The sequence below is a fragment of the Lolium rigidum genome, chromosome 6 (assembly GCF_022539505.1).
Source record: "Lolium rigidum isolate FL_2022 chromosome 6, APGP_CSIRO_Lrig_0.1, whole genome shotgun sequence".
NCBI classification, from domain to species: domain Eukaryota; kingdom Viridiplantae; phylum Streptophyta; class Magnoliopsida; order Poales; family Poaceae; genus Lolium; species Lolium rigidum.
Window position 1 is genome coordinate 210,281,283 of NC_061513.1, and position 23,565 is coordinate 210,304,847.

Consider the following 23,565-nt stretch of genomic DNA (forward strand, 5'->3'; position numbering starts at 1 on the left):
GCTTCAATGTCTTTACTTTAAATTATTGCTTTATGAGTTAACTCTTATGCAAGACTTATTGATGCTCGTCTTGAAAGTGCTATTCATGAAAAGTCATTGCTTTATGATTCAGTTGTTTACTCATGTCATTACCATTGTTTTGATCGCTGCATTCATTACATATGTTTACAATATGATCAAGTTTATGATGGCATGTCACTCCAGAAATTATCTTTGTTATCGTTTACACTGCTCGGGACGAGCAGGAACTAAGCTTGGGGATGCTGATACGTCTCCGACGTATCGATAATTTCTTATGTTCCATGCCACATTATTGATGATATCTACATGTTATATGCACATTTTATGTCATATTTATGCGTTTTCCGGAACTAACCTATTGACGAGATGCCGAAAGGCCAGTTGTTGTTTTCTGCTGTTTTTGGTTTCAGAAATCCTAGTAACGAAATATTCTCGGAATTGGACGAAATCAACGCTCAGGTTCCTATTTTGCCCGGAAGCATCCAGAACACCCGAGAGTCACCAGAGGGGGGCCACAGGGGCCCCAGATGACAGGGTGGCGCGGCCAGGGCCTGGGCCGCGCCCCCCTATGGTGTCGTCGCCCCTTCGACCTTCTGACGCCGCCTCTTCGCCTATATAAAGGTCCCAGACCTAAAACCTCGGGACGGAAAAGCCACGGTACGAGAAACCTTCCAAGCCGCCGCCATCGCGAAGCCAAGATCCGGGGGACAGGACTCTCGTTCCGGCACGCCGCCGGGACGGGGAAGTGCCCCGGAAGGCTTCTCCATCAACACCACCGCCATCTTCATCAACGCTGCTTGTCTCCCATGAGGAGGGAGTAGTTCTCCATCGAGGCTCGGGGCTGTACCGGTAGCTATGTGGTTAATCTCTCTCCTATGTACTTCAATACAATGATCTCATGAGCTGCTTTACATGATTGAGATCCATATGATGAGCTTTGTATCGCTACTAGTTGTGTGCTACTCATGTGATGTTATTAAAGTAGTCTATTCCTCCCGCATGGTGTAAAGGTGACTAGTGTGTGCACCGTGTGGTTCTTGTCGTAGGCTATGATCATGATCTCTTGTAGATTGTGGAGTTAATTATCATTATGATAGTATTGATGTGATCTATTCCTCCTTCATAGTGTAATGTGGACGAGTGTGTGCACTATGTTAGTTCTTGGCTTATTTTGCAATGATCTATTATGCTCTAAGGTTATTTAAATATGAACATTGAATTGTGGAGCTTGTTAACTCCGGCATTGAGGGTTCGTGTAATCCTACGCAATGTGTTCATCATCCAACAAAAGAGTGTATGTAGAACATATGAGAAAGAGTTATTTATTATGCGATCAATGTTGAGAGTGTCCACTAGTGAAAGTGTAATCCCTAGGCCTTGTTCCTAAATATCGCTATCGCTGCTTGTTTACTTGTTTTATTGCGTTACTCACTGCTGCGTTGCTACTTGCTCATACTTATTCATACCACCCGTATTTCACTATCTCTTCGCCGAACTAGTGCACCTATTAGGTGTGTTGGGGACACAAGAGACTTCTTGCTTTGTGGTTGCGGGGTTGCATGAGAGGGATATCTTTGACCTCTTCCTCCCCGAGATCGATAAACCTTGGGTGATTCACTTAAGGGAAACTTGCTGCTGTTCTACAAACCTCTGCTCTTGGAGGCCCAACACCTGTCTACAAGAATAGAATCTCCCGTAGACATCGGTGGCCAGTACACGGCGGTGGCGGTGGCCGGTACACGGCGGTGACGGTGGCCAGTACACGGCGGTGGCGGTGGCGGCGGTGGCCAGTACACGGCGGTGGCGGTGGCCAGTACATGGCGGCCGCGGCGGTGGACACGTGTGGCACGGTGGTGGCGGTGGCCAGTACACGGCGGTGGCGGTGGCCAGTACACGGCGGTGACGGTGGTAGCGGTGGTCAGTACACTGCGGTGACGGTGGTGGCGGTGGCCAGTACACGGCGGTGGCGGTGGCGGCGGTGGCCAGTACACGGCGGTGGCGGTGGCGGCGGTGGCCAGTACATGGCGGCGGCGGCGGTGGACACGTGTGGCATGGCGGTGGCCAGTACGTGTTTTTTTTTATTTGAAATAAGGCGGGAATGAAATTTAAAAAAAAAATGGCCTTTGGTCCCGGTTTGTATTACAAACCGGGCCTAAAGCCCTATTTTGCGCGCGCAGCGAAAACCGCAGCAAAAATGGCCTTTAGGCCCGGTTTGTATTACAAACCGGGACCAAAGGGGGGCCTTTAGTCCCGGTTTGTAATACAAACCGGGACCAAAGGGGGGGGCCCTATAACTGTCGCCCCTTCGTCTCCGCGGAGATCAATCCCGCGGAGACGAAGAGCACGACGCCGCCAGGCTGCCGTTTTTTCGCGCCAGTGTCGCCACCTCCGCCGCTCGCCACGCGCCGCCACCTCCGTCGTCGCCGTGCGCCGCCGCCGCCCTCCGCCTCCTCCCCCACACGCCGCCGCGCGCCCGCGCCTTGCCGCGCCGCGCGCCTTGCCGCGCCGCGCGCCTCTCCTTCTCTGCCGCGCCCGTGCCTCCTCCTCCACCGCCGCGCGCGCTGCTCCTCGCTGTCATCGCCGTCGCCGCTCGCCCGCGTCGGCCGCCTCCTCCGCGCCCGCCGCCGCCGCCCGCATCGGCCACCTCGCTCCTCTCCTCCGCCAAGGTACGTGAGCCCCGGCCACCGCCCGGCCCCTTTTTTTATTTGTTATTAGATTAGTTGTTAGGTTAATTAGTTAGAAACAATAGTTAGAAAAAAGTTAGTAAAATTAGTTAAATTTAGTGTTAGTGAAAAATAGTTAGAAAAAAGTTAGTAAAATTAGTTAAAAAAGTTAGTAAAGTTAGTGTTAGTGAAAAATAGTTAGAAAAAAGTTAGTAAAAATTAGTTAAAAAAGTTAGTAAAGTTAGTAAAGTTAGAAAAAAGTTAATTAGTAAAGTTAGTGTTAGTGTTAGAAAAATAGTTAGTGTTTTTGTGAAATTTAAAAAGTTGTGAAAATTAGATGAGGACGTGGAAGTTATGAGGGCCGTCGCGCCGTTATGAGGGCCTTCGCGCCGGTAATGCCGACGCCCCTACCGGCGCCCCCAAAATACGGTTAAATAAACATGAACCCGATCTAGCTATGTATGCATGTAACTGCACTATCTGCTTTTAGCACTATATTATCGATCCTTAGTTAAGAACTACATATGTAACTCCATTTTCAGTTTTCTGCATTATCCTTAATTTGATCATATGATGGTTCCTATATATAGCTTGCGGGTCGTTGTAGAAAGCATGGACAGAGATGAAATTCAAGAAAATTTCATGGAGAACCTCATAGCCCACGGTACTCTGGATGATCGCGACGACGACGTTATTCCAGATGATGGCGTTGACGATATCACCGCAACTTTTTTGAATGACTCCGGTGAGGGAGCGGAGAATATTGAGGAAGAAGATCCTAATGGCGCCGGTGAGGAAGAAGATCATCATAATGGCTCCGGAACCGTAGTTACCACCCAGGTATATAAATTAATTAAGCCGATGTTGATCGACTAGATGCATTAACTAATTAAATTGTACCGACTATGAATTATTTCTTTTTTAGCCCTCCGGATCGAGCACTTCTTCTGTAAAGTCGAGAAAGCGAGGCCCGGCCAAAAAGTTGGACGACGGTGTTAGGCACGACATCACCCACATCGCTAAGGATGGTAAACCGATTGCTCCAGAGAAAGGTGTGATACGTCTCCGACGTATCGATAATTTCTTATGTTCCATGCCACATTATTGATGATATCTACATGTTTTATGCACATTATATGTCATATTTATGCGTTTTCCGGAACTAACCTATTGACGAGATGCCGAAGGGCCAGTTCCTGTTTTCTGCTGTTTTTGGTTTCAGAAATCCTAGTAAGGAAATATTCTCGGAATTGGACGAAATCAACGCCCAGGTTCCTATTTTCACCGGAAGCATCCAGAACACCCGAGAGCCGCCAGAGGGGGGCCACAGGGCCCCCAGATGATAGGGTGGCGCGGCCCACCCCTGGCCGCGCGGCCCTATGGTGTCGTCGCCCCTTCGACCTTCTGACGCCGCCTCTTCGCCTATATAAAGGTCCCGGACCTAAAACCTCGATACGGAAAAGCCACGGTACGAGAAACCTTCCGCGAGCCGCCGCCATCGCGAAGCCAAGATCCGGGGGATAGGAGTCTCCGTTCCGGCACGCCGCCGGGACGGGGAAGTGCCCCCGGAAGGCTCCTCCATCAACACCACCGCCATCTTCATCAACGCTGCTTGTCTCCCATGAGGAGGGAGTAGTTCTCCATCAAGGCTCGGGGCTGTACCGGTAGCTATGTGGTTAATCTCTCTCCTATGTACTTCAATACAATAATCTCATGAGCTGCCTTACATGATTGAGATTCATATGATGATGCTTGTAATCTAGATGTCATTATGCTAGTCAAGTGGGTTTTACTTATGTGATCTCCGGAGACTCCTTGTCCCACGTGTGTAAAGGTGACTAGTGTGTGCACCATGTGGGTCTCTTAGGCTATATTTCACAGAATACTTATTCACTGTTATGAATGGTGTAGTGAAGTGCTTATTTATATCTCTTTATGATTGCAATGTGTTTTGTATCACAATTCATCTATGTGCTACTCTAGTGATGTTATTAAAGTATTCTATTCCTCCCTGCATGGTGTAAAGTGGACAGTGGTGTGCATCATGTAGTACTTGGCGTAGTTTATGATCGTGATCTCTCGTAGATTGTGAAGTTAACTATTACTTGTGATGGTATTGATGTGATCTATTTGGTTATGTTGATCTTTCGTGCACTCTAAGGTTATTTAAATATGAACATTGAATTGTGGAGCTTGTTAACTCCGGCATTGAGGGTTCGTGTAATCCTACGCAATGGTGTTCATCATCCAACAAGAGTGTAGAGTATGCATTTATCTATTCTGTTATGTGATCAAAGTTGAGAGTGTCCACTAGTGAAAGTATGATCCCTAGGCCTTGTTCCTAAATACTGCCATCGCTGCTTGTTTACTGTTTTACTGCATCTCTCTACTGTCCGCAATATTATTACCATCAACTGCATGCCAGCAAGCTATTTTTACGGCGCCGTTACTACTGCTCATATATATTCATACCACCTGTATTTCACTATCTCTTCGCCGAACTAGTGCACCCATTAGGTGTGTTGGGGACACAAGAGACTTCTTGCTTTGTGGTTGCAGGGTTGCATGAGAGGGATATCTTTGACCTCTTCCTCCCTGAGTTCGATAAACCTTGGGTGATCCACTTAAGGGAAACTTGCTGCTTGTTCTACAAACCTCTCGCTCTTGGAGGCCCAACACCGTCTACAAGAATAGAAGACCCGTAGACATCAAGCTATTTTCACGGCGCCGTTGCCGGGGAGGAAAGGTAAAAGGTACTCACACTCCGGATCTCGGCTACTAAGCTATTTTCGCCGTTGTAAGTACTCGAAGCTATTTCCTTTAGATCCTGCAATTGCATCTTTTTGTTTCTTGTTTACACTAGTTAGGCATAATGGACACCAATGAGCTTCTTATTCTATTTCCTGATTTAAGACATGGATGGTTTGATGCGAAAATTAAAAAACCGATGGAACCTTATTTGCATGCTGGTAGTAAAATTAGTATGAACTTTTTGAACACCATTGTTGATAATGATATAGAAAATTCTAAGCTTGGGGCGAAGCTGGTTTTCATGATCTTTTTAGTCCCCCAAGCATTGAGGAGAAAATTTTCTTTGATGATACTTTGCCTCCTATTTATGATGATTATAATGATAGTAGTCTTTTGGTGCCACCTACTATGGATAGTAAATTTTGTTGTGATTATACTATGCCTCCTACACTTGATGAGAATAATAATGATAGCTACTTTGTTGAATTTGCTCCCACTACAACTAATAAAATTGATTATGCCTATGTGGAGAGTAATAATTTTATGCATGAGACTCATGATAAGAATGCTTTATGTGATAGTTATATTGTTGAGTTTGCTCATAATGCTACAGAAAGTTATTATGAGAGAGGAAAATATGGTTGTAGAAATTTTCATGTTACTAAAACACCTCTCTATGTGCTGAAATTTTTGAAGCTACACTTGTTTTATCTTCCTATGCTTGTTACTTTGCTCTTCATGAATTTGTTTATTTACAAGATTCCTATGCATAGGAAGCATGTTAGGCTTAAATTTGTGTTGAATTTGCCTTTTGATGCTCTCTTTTGCTTCAAATACTATTTCTTGCGAGTGCATCATTAAAACTGCTGAGCCCATCTTAATGGCTATAAAGAAAGAACTTCTTGGGAGATAACCCATGTGTTTATTTTGCTACAGTACTTTATTTTATATTTGAGTCTTGGAAGTTGTTTACTACTGTAGCAACCTCTACTTATCTTAGTTTTGTGCTTTGTTGTGCCAAGTAAAGTCTTTGATAGTAAGGTTCATACTAGATTTGGATTACTGCGCAGAAACAGATTTCTTGCTGTCACGAATCTGGGCCTAATTCTCTGTACGTAACTCAGAAAATTATGCCAATTTACGTGGGTGATCCTCAGATATGTACGCAACTTTCATTCAATTTGGGCATTTTTATTTGAGCAAGTCTGGTGCCTCAATAAAATCCATCTTTACGGACTGTTCTGTTTTGACAGATTCTGCCTTTTATTTCGCATTGCCCCTTTTGCTATGTTGGATGAATTTCTTTGATACATTAATGTCCAGTAGCTTTATGCAATGTCCAGAAGTGTTAAGAATGATTGTGTCACCTCTGAACATGTTAATTTTTTATTGTGCACTAACCCTCTAATGAGTTGTTTCGAGTTTGGTGTGAAGGAAGTTTTCAAGGGTCAAGAGAGGAGGATGATATACTATGATCAAGGAGAGTGAAAGCTCTAAGCTTGGGGATGCCCCGGTGGTTCATTCCTGCATATTTCAAAAAGACTCAATCGTCTAAGCTTGGGGATGCCCAAGGCATCCCCTTCTTCATTGACAACTTATCAGGTTTCTTCTCTTGAAACTATATTTTTATTCGGTCACATCTTATGTACTTTACTTGGAGCGTCTTTGTGCTTTTATTTTTGTTTTTGTTTTCAATAAATACATGCTTGTGTGGGAGAGAGACACGCTCTGCTGGTTCATATGAACACATGTGTTCTTAGCTTTTAATGTTCATGGCGAAGGTTGAAACTGCTTCGTTAATTGTTATATGGTTGGAAACGGAAAATGTTACATGTAGTAATTGGTATGATGTCTTGAATGATTTGATACTTGGCAATTGTTGTGCTCATGTTTAAGCTCTTGCATCATATACTTTGCACCCATTAATGAACACCTAGAGCTTGCTAAATTTGGTTTGCATATTTGGTCTCTCTAAAGTCTAGATAATTTCTAGTATTGAGTTTTGAACAACAAGGAAGACGGTGTAGAGTCTTATAATGTTTACAATATGTCTTTTATGTGAGTTTTGCTGCACCGGTTCATCCTTGTGTTTGTTTCAAATAACCTTGCTAGCCTAAAACTTGTATCGAGAGGGAATACTTCTCATGCATCCAAAATCCTTGAGCCAACCACTATGCCATTTGTGTCCACCATACCTACCTACTACATGGTATTTCTCCTCCATTCCAAAGTAAATTGCTTGAGTGTGCTACCTTTAAATAATTCAAAATTTATCACCTCTGATTTGTGTCCATGTTTTATAGCTCATGAGGAAGTATGTGGTGTTTTATCTTTCGATCTTGTCATTTACTTCTGACAGACTTTCACAATGGACTAGTGGCTTCATCCGCTTATCCAATAATTTTGCAAAAAGAGCTGGCAATGGGGTTCCCAGCCCAGATTAATTAACTTGCATTAATAATTCTCTTCACATGTTTTGCTCTGATTCATCAGTAAGCAACTTAATTTTGCAAATAGACACTCCTTCATGGTATGTGATTGTTGGAAGGCACCCGAGGATTCGGTTAGCCATGGCTTGTGTAAGCAAAAGGTTGGGAGGAGTGTCATCCATAAATAAAGAAAAACTAAACTAAAGTACATGTGTAAACAAAAGAGAAAGAGGGATGATCTACCTTGCTGGTAGAGATAACGTCCTTCATGGGAGCCGCTCTTGAAAGTCTGGTTGATAAGGTGGTTAGAGTGCCCACTACCATTCGTTGACAACAACAAACACCTCTCAAAATTTTACTTTTATGCTCTCTTTATGTTTTCAAAACCAAAGCTCTAGCACAAATATAGCAATCAATGCTTCCCTCTGCGAAGGGCCATTCTTTTACTTTTATGCTGAGTCAGTTCACCTATTTCTCTCCATCCCAAGAAGCAAACACTTGTGTGAACTGTGCATTGATTCTTACATACTTGCTTATTGCACTTGTTATATTGCTTTGCATTGACAATTATCCATGAGATATACATGTTACAAGTTGAAAGCAACCGCTGAAGCTTAATCTTCCATTGTGTTGCTTCAATGTCTTTACTTTAAATTATTGCTTTATGAGTTAACTCTTATGCAAGACTTATTGATGCCTGTCTTGAAAGTGCTATTCATGAAAAGTCATTGCTTTATGATTCAGTTGTTTACTCATGTCATTACCATTGTTTTGATCGCTGCATTCATTACATATGTTTACAATATGATCAAGTTTATGATGGCATGTCACTCCAGAAATTATCTTTGTTTATCGTTTACCTGCTCGGGACGAGCGAAAACTAAGCTTGGGGATGCTGATACGTCTCAGACGTATCGATAATTTCTTATGTTCCATGCCACATTATTGATGATATCTACATGTTTTATGCACATTATATGTCATATTTATGCGTTTTCCGGAACTAACCTATTGACGAGATGCCGAAGGGCCGGTTCCTGTTTTACGCTATTTTTGGTTTCGAAATCCTAGTAAGGAAATATTCTCGGAATTGGACGAAATCAATGCCCGAGGTTCCTATTTTCACCGGAAGCATCCGGAACACCCGAGAGCCGCCGGAGGGGGCCACGGGGCCCCCAGATGATAGGGTGGCGCGGCCCACCCCCTGGCCGCGCGGCCCTATGGTGTCGTCGCCCATTAGACCTTCTGACGCCGCCTCTTCGCCTATATAAAGGTCCCAGACCTAAAACCTCGATACGGAAAAGCCACGGTACGAGAAACCTTCCAGAGCCGCCGCCATCGCGAAGCCAAGATGCGGGGGACGAGAGTCTCTGTTCCGGCACGCCGCCGGGACGGGGAAGTGCCCCCGAAGGCTCCTCCATCAACACCACCGCCATCTTCATCAACGCTGCTTGTCTCCCATGAGGAGGGAGTAGTTCTCCATCAAGGCTCGGGGCTGTACCGGTAGCTATGTGGTTAATCTCTCTCCTATGTACTTCAATACAATAATCTCATGAGCTGCCTTACATGATTGAGATTCATATGATGATGCTTGTAATCTAGATGTCGTTATGCTAGTCAAGTGGGTTTTACTTATGTGATCTCCGGAGACTCCTTGTCCCACGTGTGTAAAGGTGACTAGTGTGTGCACCGTGTGGGTCTCTTAGGCTATATTTCTGCAGAATACTTATTCACTGTTATGAATGGCGTAGTGAAGTGCTTATTTATATCTCTTTATGATTGCAATGTGTTTTGTATCACAATTCATCTATGTGCTACTCTAGTGATGTTATTAAAGTATTCTATTCCTCCTGCATGGTGTAAAGTGGACAGGGTGTGCATCATGTAGTACTTGGCGTAGTTTATGATCGTGATCTCTCGTAGATTGTGAAGTTAACTATTACTGTGATGGTATTGATGTGATCTATTTGGTTATGTTGATCTTTCGTGCACTCTAAGGTTATTTAAATATGAACATTGAATTGTGGAGCTTGTTAACTCCGGCATTGAGGGTTCGTGTAATCCTACGCAATGGTGTTCATCATCCAACAAGAGTGTAGAGTATGCATTTATCTATTCTGTTATGTGATCAAAGTTGAGAGTGTCCACTAGTGAAAGTATGATCCCTAGGCCTTGTTCCTAAATACTGTCATCGCTGCTTGTTTACTGTTTTACTGCATCTCTACTGTCCGCAATATTATTACCATCAACTGCACGCCAGCAAGCTATTTTCTGGCGCCGTTACTACTGCTCATATATATTCATACCACCTGTATTTCACTATCTCTTCGCCGAACTAGTGCACCTATTAGGTGTGTTGGGGACACAAGAGACTTCTTGCTTTGTGGTTGCAGGGTTGCATGAGAGGGATATCTTTGACCTCTTCCACCCTGAGTTCGATAAACCTTGGGTGATCCACTTAAGGGAAACTTGCTGCTGTTCTACAAACCTCTGCTCTTGGAGGCCCAACACTGTCTACAAGAATAGAAGACCCGTAGACATCAAGGTGCAAAGGCATTTATAGCTCAATGCGGAGTGCTTGTTAGGGACCACGTCCCGATCACCGTTCGAGAATGGAACAAGCCGAAGGGACTAGTGCTGTCTGCAGAGGAAGAAGCTCAAGGTCTTTATATCGATGAGGTAGCCAAAAACAGCATTCTGACCAAGCTCATGGCACATTTCAACATAGTACCCGAAGAGGCGGATGACGCTGAAAAGGCCAAGATGGAGCAGGCCCTCCACGAGTTTGCCAAGAAGAAGATGGCCGAACTATTCAAGAACCACAAGAAAAGATTGCGCGGCCTTATCAAGAAAAAGAAGACTCCGGACAGTGAGAAGGTAAAAAATCATCGGGACGAATTCGTGAAGTACAAGCACGGAGTCGGAAGAATTTCCGAAAAGGTCGGAAACAAATAAGGCAAATGCTGCGTTGAAGCTATATCACCAAATTCCGGGTCCAGGTGGATACGAGCTAACCGTCCTAAGTGGCGGGAAGCTGAGGCGGAACTAACCAGGAAAGGGATCGGATTAGGGACACACGGTTGGATCGAACGGTGTAAGGAGTGGTTCTACGGGATTGGGGGAACGTTGCATCCGAGAAACGGGGAAGTGCATCTATAAGAAAGCTCATCTGAAGTTTCCCATTGAAGCCCTGGAAAAAGCACATAAGGACGTGGTGGAGGGAAGGTTCCAGCCCGAAAGAGAGAACGATGAGCTGACACGCGCCCTTGGGAACAAAGAACACGACGGACGAACACGAGGCACAGAAGGCTCCGTTCCGTGGAAGTATGACTTTCCTGCGGAAAGGAAGAGATTTCCTGATAAAAGCCATGAGAGGAGAAAGGCAAGGGAAACAGACCGCATAGCGTCCTTAGAGGAGGGTATGAGCACCATGAAAGCCCAATTAACCATGGTAACCCAAGTACTTACATCCCAGATGGCTCGGGGGTAGGCTGTAGATCCTGCATTGCTCAATGCCCTCGTCCCGCTGCAATCTCAACAACACCGGAAAAGCAGCGTGGCTTCCGGTCGGCGAGTGGATAAAGATGATGATGACCGGGTGGTCGAGCCTCCTCGCTACCCCCCCGTGAATGATCTCACTGAGAGCCGTCCTTGTGAGCTGCATGTTAAAGTTTTCAACCTATCCTTCAAGGCGGCGGTCGGCATCCTCTTACCTACAAGGTCTTACCATTGTCGTCCGGTCCAAGACGACTTTCGTTGTTGTGATGGTGGATGAAGTGTTCACAGATTATGAGGGGTTGGTGCTTGAGCACCCTGCAGGTGAAGATGGGGAAATCAAAGAAGCTGGGAGAAGCCCGTAGAACCACCGTGCAATGGCGGAAGGAGAACATTGTGTTTCCAGGTGAGAAGCCACCAAGCAGGCCAACCTGTCCGCCTCCTCCGCCACCTGCGCAGTCTCCTCCGCATGATGATTCTCCTCTGCACGATGATTATTCCCATGTGCATGAGCAGTCTCCTCCGCGTGAGAACACTCCGCCGCCTGCTCCTCCTCCTCGTCAGGAGACTCCGCCGCCTCCACTTAAGCAAAAGAGGAAGCTAACTGCGGCACCTCCTATAGCTCCGAAGAGATCATCAACTCTGATGAGGGCACAGACTCCAGAGTTGTTACCACATGAGCAGGTCGAAGAGCAAAAGGCGTTTCTTGCGCCGAAGAAGATGTTTATTCCACCGCATACAGTGAAGAACTTTGCCGAGACGAGAATGAAGAGACCTGAGCTGAGAGCTGATTATGACCGCTCTCTTGGACAGTCCTCTAGAGCGAGCAAAGAAGCAAAAAGTCGCCCGGCTTGGACAGACAGGACATTCAGGCCGTAGCCCACTTCGTCGTGGAGCCCTATCATGATCCGGAGACGGCATCGATGATCGAACGGGATGCTAGAGCTCAGGGAGCATCAGTTGAGTACGAAGATTACTATCCAACGGCTCAAGTGGTAAACAAGTATACATACGGAAAAGATCTCGTCAAACCTGGCGAGCTCGCGCGTCTAGGGACTCAAATGCGAAGGTTGCATGACTGGTACCTGAAAGCCTGTCGAAGAGGTGATCGCTACCTCACGGTGTATCTTAGAGATGAGCATTACTTCGGGGGGGTCGAGGAGATAAACCTTGAGTTAGAAGAACTGTTTCAGTTATTCAATCAAGACGCCCTCGACAAAGGCTGTCATCGGTTGCTACTGCTCGTAAGTGATTTATTTATGTAATTAAGTCCGTAGCTCAGCGCTCATTCATTTGCACTAACAATTATCCTCACTATATTCTTTGTATACGCTATACATTTAATTATGCAGAATGAAGAAGCTCGAATACAAAAGAGGCAAGCTCCTACCGCTGGGGTTCATAGACCCAAACACAGTTCATGAAGTTACGGTTCGAGACTACCCCAAGGACACAGAGGACAACATGTTAATGTTTTTAGTGAAGCAAGCAAACACACGGGATATATTCTTTCCCTACAACTTCAAGTGAGTGTTATATATAACATACATTATGCTTGTGCACCTTCCACTTTATTCTCGTAATCATTGAGCTATGCTTGTGCAGATTCCACTTTATTCTCCTAATCATTGATCTTCACAAAGGAGTCGTAAATGTCATGGAATCGAAACGTAAAGAATATGCGGAATGGGCGAACATGGCTGCCATCCTCCAGAGGTAATTTCAATCAATTTCGTATTGGCATCTTCATCTGTTCTAATTCGACGATTTCATCAACTAATCAATAACTCATTTACTCATTATTTCTTGCCGGGCAGGGCCCGGAAACGGTTCATCAATACTGTTCGGGTACATGGAAACCGGAGCTTACATTTCAAGATTACCCTGTAAGTAGTACTATATATCTATGTCCGTGAAACTCTATATATATGATATTTACTTTCAATACGATGCTTGATTATTAGTTTGATCGAACTATTTTTTGGTAAAGTGTATGAGGCAGGAACCCGAGAATAACTTATGTGGATACTACGTCTGCACCTTCATTCTTGACATGGCCTATCCCAAGGGTGGGGATGCCCGTATACACCACACTCGTGTACGATAACAAATTCTCACAATTATCTTAATTAGTACCATCTATTGTATTGAGTTCCATTCATATATTGATCTCCCTTTTTTTAAATATAGATGAAATGCCTGCGGGACACTCTCATAACGGATGCCCAAATACGAGCAATTCAAGAGGAAATCGCGGGATTCTTTATTACCGAGGTCATTACCCAAGGTGGAGAGCACTATGCTAGGTCATAGATATGGAGGAACTCCATAGAGGCTAATAGATTTAGTAAAGAGATCCGACTAGCTTTATATTGTAAATATGCATGCATTACGTGTACTGTTGACGATGTCTATATATATTCACGACGATATTTTGTGGTTTCTTGAATGATATATATGCATTGCTGAAACTCTGCTGCGGCGAGAGAAATGCCCTGTTTCTGCGCGCGCGGCAGAAACGCTGCTACGGCCGAAACCCGTGCCGCGGCGAGAAATAGGAATTCTCCGCCGCGGCGAGAACCACGAGCCCGGTTCGTACCACGAACCGGGACCAAAGGCCATCCACCGCGAGCTTCCTGGGCACACCACGTGGCGCCGCCTTTAGGCCCGGTGCAACTTTGAACCGGGACTAAAGGGTGGACCCTTTAGTCCCGCCTTATTGGTCCCGGTTTGAAAATCGGGATTGAAGGCCCAAATGGACCGGGCCTATAGCCCCGTTTTCCACTAGTGGATACAACATCGATAGCAATGTTGATGATTTTCATAACCATGAGAGGAACTAATACAAAGAGTAAAGTTTTCTGATGGCGTGTCACACCATGACACAATCCAACGTCTCTTATTGATTGCAGTGCCGAACATTGAAATTGGTTAATTGCCATGGTAGCCATGGGCCCGAATATTGAAATTGTGAGATATTAATACCTGTGTTGAAAAAAGTCGTTAGAGAAAGATGGTAATAATATTGTGTCATTTTTCCTAACATTAGAGGAGACCATGAATACCTGAAACTTATTTAAGAGAGTAGTTTAATGGAAAATTATTTATGCTAGTTCTAGTGGGGAGTAATATACAGTAGTAATATGCACATGTTAATAATATATGTTACCACGGAGGTGGCGTTTTGGCTCATAGGAGCAAATGCTCCTATTATACAAAATAATTAAAAACAATTTTAAAAATGTCAAAAAATTCTGACATAAATTTTTTGTTGTACATCGTGACATTCTATGTTAGTGCACAAGTTTTCATGGAGAAACAACATTTTATGTGGCGCGTACAAAAAAGATAAAAAAATGTCCTGTACGTAGTCGTGTTATAGCATTAAAATTTGTCTTTTTTACTGGAGTCACAAATTTTTATAGTTTTTTTTTTAAACTTGTGTACGAACATAAAATGTGTAGATGTACATGAAATTTTTTAGTTTAGAAATTTTTGACACTTGGAAATGTAGATTCACACAATGAGAGCAAATGCTCCTATGAGCCAAAGTGAATATCCCATGTTACCACCTCCATATTGATTAGTAACATATTTGTTGTATCGGTCAAAGTTATATTTATTATGTTATATAAAATTATATTATCTTGAAAAATGTGATGTTATGATAATATAGCTAATTACTAGAATTCTTTTTTTTTCAATGCTTAGTTCACCGCATGTAGTTCTACGTTAGTACGTAAGTTACCTCACTATGAGTAGGCATGATCCCCTACAAATCCACACTAAATTCGCATATATTGTAATAGATAGTTATGAAGCTCATCTTAAAAAAAAATAGTTATGAAGCTGAATGTTGAGAACGGACTCTCGAAAAGATATTTTCATGTATAGCGCCCTTCTCGCCCTTCATTGGGTTCATAAAGTAACAATCATCTTCAGTTTCTTCACATATATTCCTCTTGAAATAGCTGACTACTCCATCGCAATTCGCAAACCACCATTTCTTCACATTAGACTCGCCACAAGATTTCATAGGCTCAAATCATATCCTGGTTCTCCCCCAAAATTAAAATAAAACCATATCCGCGTTAACGAAGAATAATGAACCTGAGGCAATGAAGGACTTTCGACCAATCAGCTTATGCAATGTTATTTTCAAAGTTGTGTCCAAATGCCTAGTTAATCGTCTGCGACCACTGCTCCAGGACATTATATCTCCTATGCAGAGTGCTTTTATCCCGGGGCGTCTCATTACTGATAATGCACTAATGGCTTTTGAGTGCATTTATTCTATCCAGACGGGATCGGCTGCTCGTTGGAATTTTTGTGCGTATAAATTGGATATAGCTAAGGCGTATGATCGCGTGGACTGGAGGTTTCTGGAAGGGGTTTTAGCGAAGTTGGGCTTTCACAGTCAGTGGATACGGTGGGTAATGGCATGTGTCACCACTGTACGGTATTCTATTCGCTTTAACGGACATCTGTTGGACCCCATTACTCCTACACGTGGCATCCGCCAAGGTTATCCTCTTTCCCCGTACTTGTTCCTTTTTGTGGCTGATGGCTTGTCGTGTTTGATCAGACAGGAAATTGAAAAACAGTTCATTAAGAGAGTTACATATTTGCCGAAGAGCCCCTGGTATATCTCATCTTCTTTTGCGGATGATAGCCTGATGTTCTTTGAAGCATCAGTGGAGCAAACCACGGTTGTCAAATCTGTTTTGGACCGCTATGAGCAGGCCACGGGGCAATTGGTCAGTCTAGGCAAGTGCTCCATCATGTATGGTGACCAATGTACCCCTGAGACGCAGTCTGAAATCCAAGGTATCCTAAACTATGATACTCATTGTTTTGAAGAAAAATATTTAGGACTATCGGTACCTGAAGGGAGGATGAAAAAAGGAAAGTTTAAATCAACAAAAGGAAGGTTCTCTAAACATGCAAGTGACTGGTCTGAGAAGTACATGTCCTCTGGTGCTAAGGAGATACTTATTAAATCCGTCCTCCAGTCTATTGCCACATACGCTATGGGTGTCTTCAAATTTCCAATGGGGCTGCTAGATGAGCTACAACATATTATTCGTAATTTCTGGTGGGGAGATGAAGAAGATAGGAGGCGGATGCATTGGATGGCATGGGATAAAATGACACGCCCAAAATCTCAGGGAGGAATTGGATTCAGAGACCTTCGAGTGTTCAATCAGACACTACTTGCTCGACAAGCATGGAGACTATTAGCTTTTCCGGATAGCCTCTGTGCTAAGCTCTTGAAGGCACGATACTACCCGGCTGGGGATTTCTTAGATACAGCCTTCATCCAAAATCAGTCGCAAACCTGGCAGGGCATTGTCTATGGCCTTGAACTATTGAAAAGAGGAATTGTATGGAGAATTGGTGATGGGTCGAAATTGAGAATCTTTCGTGACAATTGAATTCCTCGGCAGGGTGATTTGAAAGTTGAAGGGAGGAGCGGCAACTCGAGGAAACGGTGGGTCTCTGAACTCATTGATGCCACGTCTAGGACATGGAATGAGGAGGCAGTGCGTGAGTGCTGCCACCCACGTGATGTCGCTGCAATTCTGAATATCAAAATTACTACTCGATCAATGGAGGATTTTATCGCTTGGTCTGGGGAAAGCATCGAAATTTTTACAGTTCGATCAGCTTATCGACTAGGGATGCAGCCGCTTCTCCTTGCAAGCAATAATGGCCAGTCAAGCTCTGAACCTTTGGGTAATCGAGGCATATGGAATCTAGTTTGGAAAGCAAATGTTCCTCAAAAGCTCCGGGTCTTTGCTTGGAGGGCCGCAACGGGTACGCTGGCGGTTCGCTCCGGCCTACACCGACGTATCTCAACTGTGGATCCAACCTGCACCATTTGCGGAATGGAGGTAGAGGATGATCATCACGCTCTCGTACGGTGTACATTGGCAAGAGCCCTTCGGGAGGAGGTCCGTGAAATTTGGGAGCTCCCGCCTGAAGACGTTTTCTATACGACAGGGAAAGAGTGGTTGCTCCATATTCTAGGAAGCACACGAAGTGATGAGCGCTGCAGGATTATTTTTCTTCTCTGGAGAGCATGGCACCATCGAAATAACATTGTGCATGGCAATGGGAAAGCATCCGTGACAGCCTCGGCACAGTTTATCGTGAACTACCAACGTTCCTTCTCGGCTATCCATTCTAAGCGTCCCTCTCGAGAGATCACAGGACCCGAGGGCTCCCCTGAGTTATCAGTGTGGGCGGCACCTGGAGAGGGGGCTTTTAAAGCTAATGTCGATGCAGGCTGGGATGCAGCTTCTAAAAATGCAGGGCTAGGTATTGTAATCCGTGATCACTTAGGTTCTGTGTTATTCACGGAATGGAGATTTATTCCGTATTGTGAAAGTGCGGAAGAGGCGGAAATGCTAGCAAGTTTGGAGGGGCTAAAACATCTTGTACGCCTTCATCGCTGGCCGGCAACCCTGAAGTCAGATTGCCTACGTGTTGTCCAAGCAATGAATAACCCAGCTACTGAACCATCCTCTTACCGGGCTCTCTATCAAGAAGGGCGTGAGCTTCTGCGAGTCTACAATGATAAAAAAGTCGCCAAAGTAGATAGAGTTAGCAATGGGGTGGCGCATGTGTTGGCGCATTTAGGTATATCAGGTTTTAGTGGTGTCTTGTGTGATGCAGCCCCTGCCTGTGCGCGGGAGTTGATCGTGGATGATTGTAAGCACATTTTGTAATTTTCAGGGCAACAAGTTTCTTACGCACTCTTTTCCTTACCAGGGTACCTAAGGGGACTGGAAGGTTTTTAATGAAAGAAGTATTGCTCAAGGCGGTCTGTCAGGCAATCCCGTCTTATGCCATGTCTGTCTTCAAACTCCCTAAACAGATTATTAATGGGATAATTAATGCTATGTCCCGATACTGGTGGGGAGATGATGATCAACAGAAGCATATACATTGGTTTGCATGGTGGAAGATGTCAATTCCAAAATTTCAGGGTGGCATGGGTTTCAGAGATTTACACTGTTTCAATTTGGCAATGCTCTCCAAGCAGTGCTGGCGTCTGATCTCTGAACCGGAGTCCCTCTGTGCAAGAGTGTTGCGTGCTAAGTACTTTCTAGATGGCGACATTCTCAACTGCGATCTTAAAAAAGGAAGCTCTTATACTTGGCAAAGCCTTTGGTCGGGGATCCAAACTTTTAAAAAGGGCCACATATGGCGTGTTGGTGATGGTTCAAATATCAGTATTTGGGATGATCCCTGGATTCCTAGCTCGCCGACAAGGAGAGTTGCGACCCGAAGGGGAAACATTGTCCTAACAAAAGTGTCGGATTTAATTGATCACAATACTAGACAATGGGACGAGGAGTTGATCAGAGACATTTTCTGGCAAATTGATGTTGAGAGGATCCTCCAGATCCCTTTGGCTGTGGGAATGATGGATGACTTCGTGTCATGGCATTACAATAGGAATGGACTTTTTTTCTGTCAAATCTGCTTACCATTTGGAATGGAATCATCAACATGGGAGGAAATTGGCGAGAACTAACATTATGGGTACATCGGAAGCTCCCATCTGGAAGATTGTGTGGGGTCTCAAAGTTCCTGCGAAAATTAAGATCCACATCTGGAGATCTCTTCATGGTGCTATCCCATACAATGGCGTCCTTGCCAACAGACATGTGCCAATATCGGCTCAATGTCCTCTTTGCTCCATCGACTTTGAGAGTATTAGGCCTGTTTTCTTCCAATGTCCACGGGTCCAGGATATTTGGCAGGCCATGGGACTCCTTGGCAAAATCAATGAGGCATGCTTTGAGGATCAACCGGGTTCTTCTGTCCTTGGCTCACTCCTTCTGGAGAAAACTTCACGCTCCCCGATTGTACAAGACGTGGATACGAAGGAGCTGATCGCTACGGCCTGCTGGTATATCCGGTGGGAACGGCGAAAGGCAACTCATGGAGAGAATGTTCAAAACCCCTCGCGATCGGCTTACAGTATAATGGCACTTGCCTCTAACTATGCGAAAGCAAAAAAAGGTGGTGCTGGCGGCATAGCTCGTGGTGGCTGGACGAAACCTCCTGAGAGTAAGGTAAAATTAAATGTTGATGCTAGTTTTGATCCTATCTCAGGTTCTGGTGGTACTGGAGCAATTATCCGAGACAACCATGGTTTGTTCATATCGGGATGTAATCGAACCCTCCCCTACATTGCTGATGCTCCTACAGCGGAAGCCATGGCCCTACGTGATGGTCTTCTCCTGGCTGGACAGATTGGTTGTAACAAGCTCATGGTTGAGTCCGATTGTTTAGAAGTGATACAAACTATGCAAGATGGAGGGTTCTCGTCTGGAGCAGCAGCAGCGATTTATGAGGAATGTTGTTTCCTTTGCCGTGGTTTTACCTCAGTTTCTTTTAGTCATTGTGCTAGGGAAGCAAATAGTGCTGCTCATAGTTTAGCTGCTAGAGCGGAGGGTATAGATAGTGTGGTGTGGCATGAAGACCCCCCTGATTTTCTCCTTCCTGTAATCACCATGGATGTAACTATACTGTGATCACGGCAGCAGGTTCCAGACGCATTTTTTTCCTTCCAGGGTACCTAAGGGGACTGGAAGGTTTTTAATGAGACGGCCTACTGTTTTGCTTAATAAAGTGGAGTTTACTGTTTCAAAAAAAAAAAAAAAGTGTCTCCGTCACTCCTTGAATCTGTCTGACATTCACATACAGCAGTCAGATTTGGGCCGATGATCCCACCAAACTATGCGGGCACGCATGGCCCGCGAGCGAGACGTAGCTATACCACGCCTCGGTCATTTCGTTCGTGCGCCCCGCCCGCCGTCTCCAGTCTTCTCCAACTCCCAATCCCCGTCGATCCATTCTATCTGATAATCCAACTAGCAGCCAAACGAACCCGCCATGGCGTGCAGGCCGGCCGTGTCCGCCCCCTCCGCCCTCGCGCCGGCGCCACACCACCGCCTCGTCTCCGCCCGCAGCCGCACCAGGGGAGCCGCTGCCCGCCCGCTCCGCTCCAGCTCCGCGGTGTCGCTCAGGCTCGGCGCGCGCCGCGCCCCGGCCGCCGCCTTCGTCGTCCGCGCGGCGGTTGCAGAGGTACGCGCGCCTGTTCGCCCTCAACGAGACCGTGTGTGGTTCTCTGCTCGCTAGCCTCTGCTTGGTGGTTGAATTTGCCTTGGTCTGCTGCTGCAGGGTGACGTGCAGCTCCAGGCCAAGGTAACCAGCAAATGCTTCTTCGAGGTTGAGATCGGCGGGGACCGCGTGGGCAAGGTGGTCATCGGGCTCTTCGGCGAGGTCGTCCCCAAGACCGTCGACAACTTCCGCGCCTTGTGCACTGGTATAGCAGGCTAAATAACACTCCATTGTCCAATTTCGACAGCAAATCCACTGTTAATGTCAGTCAGTGTGCCGAGTAGTATGTATCTGGACTCACGCACGGTTTCTCTCTGTTTTGGTTGGGCCAGGAGACAAAGGGTATGGATACAAGGGCTGCTCCTTCCACCGAATCATCAAGGATTTCATGATTCAGGGTGGGGATTTCCAGGAAAACAATGTAAGCGCTACATTGCCTGCACTTATAGCGCGCAGTGATGTCTCTGATTCAGATGTTAAATTCTTCAGCTCTGAAGAGAATTAGTGGCATCTGCTCAGCCTTTTCTCCTCGTCTATTTGAAATTATGAATCAGTCTGCAATTTCTTTTTTATTTCGCCAAGTCAACTAACGAACTAGGTTGTAGAAATAGAGGTTTCTGATCAATGCCATTGCTCAAACTAGCACTTTCCACCAGAGGGAGCGCTTTAGGTCCTCAACAAGTATTTTGCACGGAAAGAAATGACATATTGAACATTGGATGCCCTTTCAACATTGGCTACCTAATACTGTGAGCGCCCAATAGTTAGATGAGCATTGGCTGCCTATTGTTGTGCAAAACTGTGTCTCATAGTGCAACTCGTAAATTCCTAATGTACTCCTCTTCTCTTCACTTCGTGTCTGCTGAATGATAACCTTTCCTATGATGAGCCTAGTACCAAATCGAGCGCACAACAGTGTACCAGGTCACGATTAGTTTCTTTTTTCCGAGTCGCACATTTTGAGAAACTACCAAGGGGAAGGATGAAATCTGAACGATCAAAATGTAAACACGCAAACAAGAGAGGCCGTAGTGTCCAGAATACATCAATTGGGAAGACAACAGGCAAAGGGTGGGCACTTTCTTAGTTCGGGGGAGCACTGCAATTTTAAGATAGTATAGAAAGAAATGTCAATGGGCGGCAAAAGCACTCCATGGAAGACAAGGAAAATTCACCCTAGTCTAGGTTTGGAGTTCAGTGAATTCTTTGTCAGCACAAGGTAAAAGGCTTTTTTCACTTGTTCAGTGCTAAGATTCTTTTGGTGACTCCAGGGCACTGGTGGGAGGAGTATTTATGGTGAATGCTTCGATGATGAAAACTTTACATGTAAGTGATTTGATAGTGAAGATGATCTTTCCACTTCATTTCCTTAACCTTTCATCGTACTTCGGATTACGGACTGAAATTGCATTGAGTTGAGTGTGTTTAATTTTTTCCCAGTATTGATTTAGTTTCAGTTCAATAGTAGTAGTAGTTAAACTGAAGATTTTGTATTCTTATCCCCTTTCCAGTAAAGCATGTTGGCCCTGGTGTACTAAGCATGGCCAATGCGGGCCCTGACACAAACGGAAGCCAGTTTTTCATTTGCACTGCGAAGGTAAGAAATCCTTAATACTCCTACTCAATATGACAAATCATTACTAGATCACTATTTTCCAAACCTACAGCCATGAATGTTCTATGGTAGTAAGGTATGGCTTTATTTATTTAGTCTTCAAAAGTACATACAAATTAGGAACACAATGGTATTGTTTCCATCCCTATATTGTGTTCGCTCATTACCATTCAGATTTATTTACTACTTTTAGAAATGATACTTCAGACACTTCAAAAAGTTGATTTTTGATATTGACAGAGCTGAAATCAGTGTTAAACTACCCCATTAACAAATTAGCTTCAGAAGACCATTACTCCCTTTTGCATCCTAGAAAAGAGGCAGATGGGGTTCAGATTCTTAATTCTGATATAAAACTTTAATCCTTCAGTGAAAAACTCCCTAAGTTTCATTTTGAAAGAGTGTTTGTGCCCACAAAAGCATGTTCAACAAAATAAATATTGATGATACTTAAATTCTACTTTCTAAAATAGTATCTATCCATCTTAGAGCCGTAAACTAGTAACTATTGCAATAGTCCTAATTGTAAATACTGTTTCATCATATTATTGTTTTACAGCTATTGGATCCATTAAAAAGTGTGCCTTCCACATTTCTTTATTTCTCCCACGATTTGTTTAACCTTTGTGTATATTCCCCAATTCATCACATTTTGTAAGTCATCAACATGTCATTTTGAACTTAATAACCACGTGGGATTGGTAGTGTGTTTATCAATATATAAACAAGATAATTGCAAGAGATTAGATCGGATACGATAACTTATCAGAATAAATTATCCCCGACCAAAAACAAATCACATCTCAGTTTTGTTTTCTCCACAAGAACCCGATGTTAAGATTTTCTTTTTTGTTTTTGATTCCAATGGAATGCTTTCGCAGACACCATGGTTGGATGGCCGCCACGTCGTGTTTGGACAAGTCTTGGAGGGCATGGACGTTGTGAAGGAGCTTGAATCACAAGAAACCAGCAGGTCCGATACTCCCAAGCTGCCCTGCCGAATTGTGGATTGTGGTGAGCTGCCCTTGGACGGCTGAAAAGCTTAATGGCTCAGTGCTCAGGGTCAATAAGGGGGTTTTGCCCAGGACATCCTCCTTCGTTTTTTGCGCGGTTTGAGAAAGGATTACTTGAATCTCCAACTAGCTAGTCAACTACAAGTACAGGAATCTTATGAGGCTCGTTTCACCAGTGTAACGTTGTTCCGGGAAACTGAAATAATGCTCATGTGTTTGAACATGATTTACTCTTTGTCTGCTAATGAAAATGGAAAGTCTTTTGTTATGTCGGACTTGGAGTTAAAGTTCATTTGGAGGCAACATTTTCGTTGACACTGTAGAGCAGGTATGTTTTACTGTCATATGTGTGCGGCACAATGAAATTTGGCTAGACCAAATAAGTGCCAGATGAAATTTATGACCAGTATTTCTGTACTATTTCTGAAAGATAGATAAGT

General features: G+C 44.5%; 1 protein-coding gene across 1 annotated transcript; it reads left to right on the forward strand.

Moving 5' to 3' along the window:
- Positions 1-20,269: 20,269 nt before the first annotated feature.
- LOC124663718 (peptidyl-prolyl cis-trans isomerase-like) lies at positions 20,270-23,393 on the forward strand. Its single transcript, XM_047201392.1, has 6 exons — positions 20,270-20,461; positions 20,558-20,702; positions 20,830-20,918; positions 21,769-21,823; positions 22,009-22,094; positions 22,994-23,393. The coding sequence occupies exons 1-6, from the start codon at positions 20,270-20,272 to the stop codon at positions 23,147-23,149; spliced, it is 723 nt and encodes a 240-aa protein (XP_047057348.1). The 3' UTR covers positions 23,150-23,393.
- Positions 23,394-23,565: the final 172 nt, after the last annotated feature.